This window comes from Prunus dulcis, chromosome 2, assembly GCF_902201215.1.
Source record: "Prunus dulcis chromosome 2, ALMONDv2, whole genome shotgun sequence".
Taxonomy (NCBI): domain Eukaryota; kingdom Viridiplantae; phylum Streptophyta; class Magnoliopsida; order Rosales; family Rosaceae; genus Prunus; species Prunus dulcis.
Window position 1 is genome coordinate 4,262,562 of NC_047651.1, and position 10,099 is coordinate 4,272,660.

A 10,099-nucleotide genomic window follows, 5' to 3' on the forward strand; every position below is an offset into this window, starting at 1 on the left:
CACCAGTGAGGGCTCATGCACAAATAGGGACAACGTCTCTGTAAAGTATCCCCAGTATTTAGTTTTCCCAACACCGCTTGCCACACAAAGATCTTAACTTTCAGAGGAGTCTTGGCCTTCCAAATTTGAGTGTACGGGGGAAAGATCTCCCCCTCACCACAATTCTGAATATGAGAACAGAAAGAATGACAGGTGAATAGACCAGAGGGGTCAAACTTCCATATTCTCTTATCCAATCTGGAGGTGAACAACCTCACACCCTCCAATAGATCCAACAATCTAGCCACCTCTGTTATCTCCAATTCATTGAGATTCCTTCTGAACCCAAAATCCCAGCTGAGAAGGAGCCCATCCGAGCTCGCAAAAGAGGAAATATTGTGGTTTTGCTTCCTGGACAGATTGAAGAGTCTTGGGAACACCTCTTTCAAAACACCACCCCTGCCCCAGTCATCTTCCCAGAATCTGACCCTAACTCCAGAACCTACCACAAAAACACAGCCTTGAAGAAACAGATTATAGCCGCTAGAAATGTCCCTCCAGGGGCAGCGGCAAGATCCCCGAGTCGCAGGTTTAGCATCCCACCCATTTGTATCCATTCCATAAATACTTCTGATCACTTTATGCCAAAGAGCATGAGGTTCATTAGGAAACCGCCAAAGCCATTTTGCCCGCAAAGCCACACTTCTAGCCCTCAACGACCCCACCCCTAACCCTCCACAGAATTTTGCCTTGCCCACCACCTCCCAACTCACAGCGTGGTTACTTTTCCCATCCAAGCCTTCCCACAAGAAATCTCTCATAAGCTTCTCTATTCTATTGGCTACTCCAATAGGAATCCTGAAAAGGGACATGTAGTAGATAGGAATACTACACAACACAGCCTGAATCATTGTGAGTCTTCCCCCTTTGGATAGGCAAGCACGCTTCCATTTTTGTAATCTATTCTCCACTTTTTCCACAACGGGATCCCAAAACTTGATCGCCCTGGGGTTCCCACCTAAGGGAAGACCCAAATACAACATAGGCCAGACCCCCACATCGCATCCCCATGCCCCAGCCATCTCATTCACCATCCCGTCATCAAGATTAATTCCAACTAGGGAACATTTTGATTTGTTGATTGTCATACCCGACACAAAACAGAACAGTTCCAGAATTTGAAGGAGATTATTCCAGTACTCTTCTTTATCCTCTATGAAAAAAATGGTATCATCAGCGAACTGAAGGTGGGATATCTCTACCATCCCATTCCCAGGGGAAAGTCCATGAAACTCATCAGCATCTTGAGCTTTCTCCATAATTCTGCTTAACACATCCATCACCAAAGTGAATAGGAAAGGGGAGAGCGGGTCTCCTTGTCTCAGACCCCTAGAGGCACGAAATTTACCCCTTGGTCTTCCATTAATCATCACAGAAAAGTTAGCCGTCTCAAGGCAGCCACGAATCCAGCTTCTCCACCTGTCCCCAAATCCTTTTCTAATCAAAACCTCATCAACAAATCTCCATTCCACGTGATCGTAGGCTTTCTCTAAGTCAATTTTGAACACCATTCCAGATTTGTTAAGCCTTCGACTTTCCTCCACCACTTCATTGGCAATCAAAGCTGCATCCAAAATTTGCCTACCCTGCACAAAAGCACTCTGATAACTAGATATAGTGCTGCCCAACACTTCCCGCAATCTAGAAGCCAAAACTTTCGACACCATTTTGTACAAACTTGTCACTAGGCTGATAGGCCTAAAATCACTAACTTTAACGGATTCCTTCTTTTTGGGAATGAGGCAAATGAACGTCTCATTCGTGATTGCATTGATTATACCACAGTTGAAGAAGTCCGCCATAACTTTCATAAGATCCTCTTTCACAATATCCCAGCAAGATTGAAAGAGAAGCATGGAAAATCCATCTGGACCTGGCGATTTATCAATCCCACAGTCGAAAACCGCCCTTTTAACCTCCTCCTCTTCAAAGGGTCGATCCAACCATTCAGCCTCCTCAACACTAATTGCATTCCAATTCAGACCTTCCAAGCACCACCCCGCCTCTACATTGCTGCTATATAGATTTTTGAAGAAATTAATTATCTCCAGTTCTATTTCCCCTTCACTGACAACCACACCACCGCCCGCTACTTCCAGCTTCTGGATAAAATTTCTTTTCCTTCTGCCACTTGCTATACGATGAAAAAACTTGGTGTTGCTGTCCCCATCTCTTGCCCACTGGATTTTCCCCCTTTGTCTCCACTTCACCTCTTCTTTGTGAACTAAGTCACTCACCATAAAGTATAAATCTTCCCTTTCTTTTCTCAGAGTGTTATCTAACCCTCCCTGCCCTTCCATCAAATCAAGAGCAGCAATTCTAGCCTCTGCCTCTTTCTTTGCAGAGACCAAATCCCCAAATACTTCCTTATTCCAGACCTTTATTTTCTGTTTTATAGTCCTCAGCCTTCTAGAGAACTTGTAACCCTCCCATCCGTTAATCTGATCTTCCCCCCACCACTGTTTGAATTTCTTCTTAAACTCCGGGTGTTCTATCCACATATTTTCAAAGCGAAAAGGGCCAGGACCCCATTTCAAAATAGAGGTGTCCAACATAATTGGACAGTGATCAGAGGTAACTCTTGCTAACGCCGTATGTTTAACATGGGGGAAGGAATCTTCCCATTCTTCAGAAAAGAGGAATCTGTCCAGTCTTCTGCACACTGCGTTTTCCCTAAAATTAGACCATGTAAAGGAAGCATTCAATAGGTTTGGGTCTCGCAGGTTAGTGTCATCGATAAAATCATTGAAAATCTTCATACTACTTGTCATCCTACCTCCGTTAGATTTCTCAGATACAAACCTAACCACATTAAAATCCCCCCCAATACACCACTTGTTACCACACAAACCGAACAACCCCGCTAATTCCTCCCAAAATCTTCTTCTATCCCTAGGATGACAAGGGCCATAAATACCTGATAGCCACCAATCCCCCCCAGAAGCGTCCAAAATTCTTATAGAAACAGAAAATTCCCCAATTTCAAAGTCAGAAATGGAGGTAGTTTGAGAATTCCACATCACCGCAATCCCACCAGACCTACCCCTTTGAAGGGGCATACACCCACTCTTTGAATCTAGAACCCCAAATACCAGCTGCAAGTCTTCTATCAAAAACTTCTTTCTTAGTCTCCTGCAAAATAACAATATCTGGATTTATTCTTAACAACTGCTCCTTCACCACCACCCTTTTCCTTTTGCTCCCAAGACCTCGCACATTCCAAGATATGATCTTCATTTATTTAACTTGTCCTCCCTCATAAGCAATTTAGACTGCACACTATCCACTTCCGGTTCGACCCTAGTCGAGCACCCTTTCCTTTTCCTGCCAGATTCACCATTTGATCGGCTAGATTTCGAGAGGCACCCAAGTGATAACTGCTTCCTAATGGGAACCATCGTGAGATTCAGTTTAGCCATAATCCGGGAATGTTTCTCCTCCCCAAGCCTCTTTCTTCTGCTGTAGCTCACAAATTCAACTTCTTTAGTCTTCTCCCCTACCACCCCATCACCATTGCCCCCCTCAATGTCATCTGAATTCGAATTCCCAACCTCTCCGCCCCTTTCCTTACCTGGCACCTTTTCGTCTTCCTCACAATTTTTATCCTCCAGCTCGCCGTGACCCTCTAAAACCATCCCATTAGTCAACCCATTCATAATTCTAGCCACAGACCTGTCGTCACTTTCAATTACATCAACTGTCTCCTCCACCTCAGAAGGGAGATCGTCCTCCTCAGTTCCAGCTGAAGCTATTGATCTGCCATCCACAGAATCGCACGATTCGTCCCCCTGTCTATCTTCAGATATAGTTGCAAACTCCCCTCCGTGTCCAGGTCGCACATCATGAGTTGAGGAGGCGCCCCGTCTATTAGATTTAATGCTTCTTCCACTTAACCTACAGAACTTGGATCTAAATCTGGTTTCCTGTTGAGCGGGCCCAGCCCAACTCACATTACCCTGAAAGTTTGGTATTGGGTCGCAATTACCACCAGGCCTAGAGTTAGATACAGTTTTAATTGCAGGATTTGGCTCAGAGATGGCTTCCAAAACAGGCCCAAATTTTGGACCTGAATTAAAGGCCCATGCGCAGGATTTTTTAACACCCAAATTGGTTGACCTTCTGGCGAGATCTGCAGGCAGTTGACAAGACTTCGTAGTTGGCTCCAGCTGTGGGGCCAGCAACCCAGGTAATCTGCCGATCCCACAGATCCCACTTCCGCATTCCAATGTTCTAGCCGCCAATCTATCGCAATCCTTCTCAGTCCCTATGAAATTCCGCTTCTCGATGTGATTGCCCCTTTCCCCCTCCACGTGGGTTGAAAAAAAGTCCCCATGATTGAAAAGACCGCCACCGTCGCTTGATTCCACTGGTTTCCGGCCACCCGCCATTTTAGGCGGAGGGAACCAGGAGTTTGTGGGCCTAATCGCAGGAGATATAGGTCTAATTTTCACAAAATAGGACTCAGATCCTTCATTGAGAATCACAATCTCGGGAAGAAATCCAACTTGATTTTTCCTGGTTTTGATTCTTGCTTCGAACAGATACTTGAAGTTTTCCGTTCTCTGGTCCAATTCAATCAGCCCCCCACATTCATTCCCAATACGTTCAAAGAAATCTTTTCTCCACCAGTGCATAGGAAGACCAGAGACCCCAATCCAGCCTCCATAGCTAACAATTTTAGGGATATTATTTTCCAGACCACGTTCCCAACTATATAAAAGTACGTCTGTTTGTCCCTCCACCGCCAGCTTACCAGTGTTATTAACTCTAAAAGCCTCCTCTTTACTATCACAAACAAAGAAGGCCCTGTTAATCTGGTATGGAAATAGTTCAACCTCTTTATCTAACCAGCTTGTTAGGGCCAACCTGATATCACTCCAGGATTGATGTAGAACTTGCCTCTCACAGGCCACCACCCAACTCCAGTTCGAGTTCCCAACCGTAGTGTTGTTCTCAGTAGCCGTCCTTTCATGCCCATTCTCACTTTCTACCGCCTCCTTGTAAGTTTTACCCACCGATCTACCTTTGCCACTCGAAACGGCACAATCATCTTTGGCCGCTGGGTTGACCATGTTCGAGTTGATCCTCCCCGTCAATATGGTCTCTAAGTTTTCTTTCATTGAGACCCATCCGAAGTTGTTTCGACCCTGAGGAACAACCACAGACCTAACTACTCCATGTACGCATTTCGACAGTCGCATGTGAAGACCCTTTCCATTATTAAGCTTTTCCATCCACACTTGAAAAGAATCTCCCTTGTACTGTTGAAAAAATCTCTGTTCTTTATTTTCCAAAAGGTTCTGCAGCTCTCTGACTAGCCAATTCACACATCTAAGCTCGAGAGAAACATGGAACACACGCGCTCTAACCTTCTCAGTAATCAAGATTGATCCTCCATAGGAGAGGTCGTCAACCTTGATTCTGAATTCCTTTGCTTCAATATTAAAGAACCTGGGCAAGTGCCTAACACTCACCGCACCCCCTCCCACTTTCTCTCTCTCTCTCAGTCCACTCATTTTAACTACACCAATAAAACAATCTCTAAGACAGCAATAGCTCTGCTAACTCCCCCACCTCATGATCATTCAAGTGTATACGAAAACTGAAGTCCCAACTCAGAGGAAAAGAAGAAAAGTCTGCACAAATGCAATTGGACTACCATGCGCCCCCCACCCCCCCTTCTCCCTCTTTTCCTTTACCTGCAATATTTAATCCCAATTAACCAAATGATCTTTCTTCCTTCCGAAATTCCTTCCCATAAAAACTTCCTCATCACACTTTCAATTCTGTTTGGCACACGAACAGGAATACAAAAAGTGAAGAGTAATAATAGATAGACACACTGCAAACCGATTGCAGATGGGAAATCTCCACTTCTTCTCTTCCAACTACCAAACCCCTTATCGTTTTCAACTCCCTAGCTCTTTCCACCAACCTACTCAACCCATCTACCACAACAGTAAATAAGAAAGGAGACAGAGGATCTCCCTGTCTAAGCCTCTATATGCTCCTGTATTCCCCACGAGTCTTTTTGTTAGCATACTCAGACATGATTGTAGCTGAAAGGGGATAGTCACCGCCAATGCCGAAACCAAGCCAAAATCGAAAGAAACAAAGCGTTGCCATCGCACCATTTGGTGTGGATCCAAAAGAGAGCCCTGAGACAATGGAGCTGATCACCATTAGCATGAGAGTTATACCATAAACTTTCTTTCGGCCTAATTTATCACCAAGCCAGCCAAAGCAGAGTTGTCCGGCTAAAGTGCCGCATAGGGCAACACTGCTAACGGCTGCAGACACATTGGGAGGCAACGTGCCAGGCTTTTTTGCACCTTGCTCAGTATAGTATACATGACCAAGGAGTTTGGTGATGAAGGAGATGGAGAAGATATCATAGGCATCTGTGAAAAATCCCATTCCGGCAATGACAATTGCTGTGAAATGGTACCACTGGGTCTTGGCAACATCAAGTGCATTAAGCACTACCGCTTGTTGATCTCTAGCCATGGATGAATCTTATAAATATTGCTAATTGATTTCCAGTACTCTCAGCAATTGCAGAAAGTGTGTACCTTGCAAAAAGAAACATATTTGTTAGCAAAAGTAAGAAGAAAAACAATATATCAATTTTCCTTCTTGAAAAAAAAAAAAAAAAAGTTATGTAGTTGCCGGTAGCCATGATAAAGTAGACATGTCTAAACAAATATTTCTTGACGGAGTGCTTGGCGTGTGCTATATTAAATATGGACAAAATATAAATATCAAGTACTATAAGATTGGTCCTTGAGTGCATGGATAAATGTTATTAATCATTTTCATAACGTCGTTTGCATCAAACAAAGTACTATAGATCGGTAACCGGTTGCGATAGGCACGGAGAATCATTCCATGTTATTTTAAGGTTGCCTTCTATATGTATTACTATTAAGTAATAGAAAATGCCCACTCTACCCCCTTACTAATTTACACAATCAGAAAATCTTAATAACAACCTTGGAAATTAATCATAATATGGTAGTTACATGGCATATTCCACATTCACTCCCTACCGGAAACCTCCATTACACTGTTCATATGTACCCAATTAAATAGAAGAGAAAAAGAAAATAGAGCATCGGTATCTTTACATATCAAAAGAAGAAACTGCTTTCATGGAAGAAGGCACTCCTACTTCTTGCAAAACACATTTTGATACGTGCCAAAAATATGAGAAATCTCTACACGCATGACAAACTATGATTGACATGAAAGTAGGAGTTCCTACTTCCAGGAAAGGAGGTAAGTATTTTCCATCTTTAAATATCAACGGCAAAAGTAGTTCAATTAAAAACAAGTGAACAACATGCCTACATTACATGGCTATAACTAATAAGCAGTTACAGCTTCTAGCATCTGTGTGTTATATCATATTCAAAAAAGAAAAAAAAAAAATTCATCCCCTTGATAGATAGAGAAATACCTTCTGGAAGTCGCAGTGTAAAAGACCCTAATGGATCCAGAGCAGAGGAAGATATGGCTCAGTTGAGACCCTCATGAATGATGGAGAGTGGCCATATATAGATATAAATTATATAATTAATGAGTGTCCTTAGTAAACGTCCAAGTACCTGCAGGTAGCACACGTATTACTCCCCCTTGTATTCAAGTCAAAAATTTCTTTGGCATCACCATCACAAACTTTTTTAAGCTTAGTGTTACTTCTTTCTCAATGTTTAAAAAGAATTCAATTAGAATCTCACATCCCCATTTTAAAAGAATAAATCATTTAATTTATATATAGTCCTTTTCTATTATGGAACACCCTTTAGGGTACTCTACAATTTCTTTTCCAATGATCCAAACTATCTATGTTTTAGGTCTTCATTCATAGATCATTCTTACAAAAAATTAGACAAATTGAAAACTGTTTAGACATCTAATTGTATTTTTCAAAATTAATAAACACGATGCTTCAAGAAAGTACTAAAATTTTAATAATTTAATTGCATGGTCAAATGATATCAAATTCAAGTATTTTTTTACAGAGATGATTTTCGAATGAATATCTACAAAATAGACGATTTAGAGTAATGAAATACGATGTATGGTGGGCTCTACAAGATTGCATGACTTGTTACATGGCTTCCTATGAGCTAAGCTTTTGTCTATGCTAAACCTTTAATTTGATTAGGAATGCCGTCTATTGAATGCAACACTTCAGTTCAAAAAGACCAACTAACTATTCGTTTAATGATACTTCTCTTTCCAATGCTAAAAGAGATTCTAAGTTCGAATATTACGACGTACTGTTCACTCATCAATATGAACTTTTCTAACTTATCATGCTGAATTGAACAGATATCAACGACGAGTAACATGAAGGTGGACCCTGATCATTCAATGGCATCTACTTCATCAAGTCAAAAGGAACAGGATTATCAGCTTGAATCTGCTAGAGCTGAAAGGGGTGAGGTTAGAGCAGAGAAGCAAAGGCTGAAGAAGTACTTAGATCGGATAGCAGATGAGTACCACACACTTCAAGAAACAGAGCAAGAGAGTTGATTTTGACTTGCTTGTCGAATTAAGCTTAATTTATTCCATTATTGCCATGTAAAATGATTGGTGGGTTGAGTTTGTGTTTTGTTGCCCATGTTCATCTTTAATAACAAAATTGATAATTGCGGTGCAAAAAGCACCTTTTGCATTCAATTGGGCTGATTTGTCTAATAATTTCATTGAAGATTATACATAATTAATTGGTCTCAAATAAATATTGTTGTCATTCTTCTTTTATTTAAATTTTTTTTTTTTGGGTGAACGTCATTCTTCTTTGATTAACATACAAAACTTGTGTGTACTTATTAGGAATAGGAGGATGATATCGGAATTATTCTTATATTTTTTTTTTTGCATTTATTAATATATGATAATCGAATTTATTAAAAAAAAAAAAAAACTATATGAGAAGCGGGATTTCTCACTCACACACTATCAAAATGTCATTGGGATCCAAACTGATCTCCAAGTCAAGACCCCAGTTCACTGGAGCTAGAGTTGGCAAGTATTGAAACTATTATAATTCTTAATTTTCCATACATTGAATAAACTTATTTAAAAGATGTTTCTCAGTTGAAACTCCCCCCTAATAAACACTTAACATATACTAAATATATATATTTTTTCTACCTCCTAGACCAAAACACTCAATTATATTCAAAACCGAATAATCATATGCATAATTCAAAGATAATATATTAGGGAATTATACTTGGATGAGATTAAATCTATAAGCCAACCCAACTAGCTTATATCTATAAACATGCAACATTTTATAATAATAATTTTTTATTTTGGGTTTCAAAGTTTCGAACATTCAAGTAACATCGTAGTTTGTGACCAACTAAAAAACAGAGTAACAATGTGACAACGCACCAATAAATAAGGCATATACTTATACTTATGCCATTCATATCACTTTCTCATATGATCTCTTGTTGTTTGGATCCCAAAAATCAAAGGTTGAACTTAATAAATTTTGAAAGGCTGATTTTATAGGCGACTCTAACTATTTTTTAATGAACATATAATGACTTCTTTTAGTACTAAGAATTACAAATTTATACGTGGATAGAGAACTGTTGAGGTCCAAAAAATTCATGGTTCGGGCCAATTAAATTCTCGGTCAAATACAATACCTTACCGAGAAGAAACCCGATTTGGGCACGCGAAAGTTCGTCATATGTGCTTGCACACATGCCACGCCAAGCAAATAAGCAACACGCGCTACAAGCTTAAGTGGGCCCAAGCCACGCAAGATGCCCGGGGCATGCTTGAGTGAGTTGTGGTATGGATAGTAATAAGTTGACATGAGGCCCATTGATGGGCCGAGAAATGGAAGTCCCGGGGTTGCTTGGGAGCCCCGGAACTCAAGCCCATTTCGCAGGCCCAAATATGTGGATGAGCACAAAGAGAGAAAAATAGCCCTTTACTTCAACCAAAATAGTCCATTAACTCAACCAAAATAGCCCAACAATTGATGAAGTTAGCCCATTCACTTGATAAACCAACCTATTGTCCTAGA

The 10,099-nt window shown here is 40.9% G+C and overlaps 1 protein-coding gene across 1 annotated transcript; it reads right to left on the bottom strand.

The window, feature by feature from the left end:
• Window positions 1-6,039: 6,039 nt before the first annotated feature.
• LOC117617973 (inorganic phosphate transporter 1-4-like) lies at window positions 6,040-6,546 on the bottom strand. The gene has a single exon (XM_034347613.1). The coding sequence runs from the start codon at window positions 6,544-6,546 to the stop codon at window positions 6,040-6,042; it is 507 nt and encodes a 168-aa protein (XP_034203504.1).
• Window positions 6,547-10,099: the final 3,553 nt, after the last annotated feature.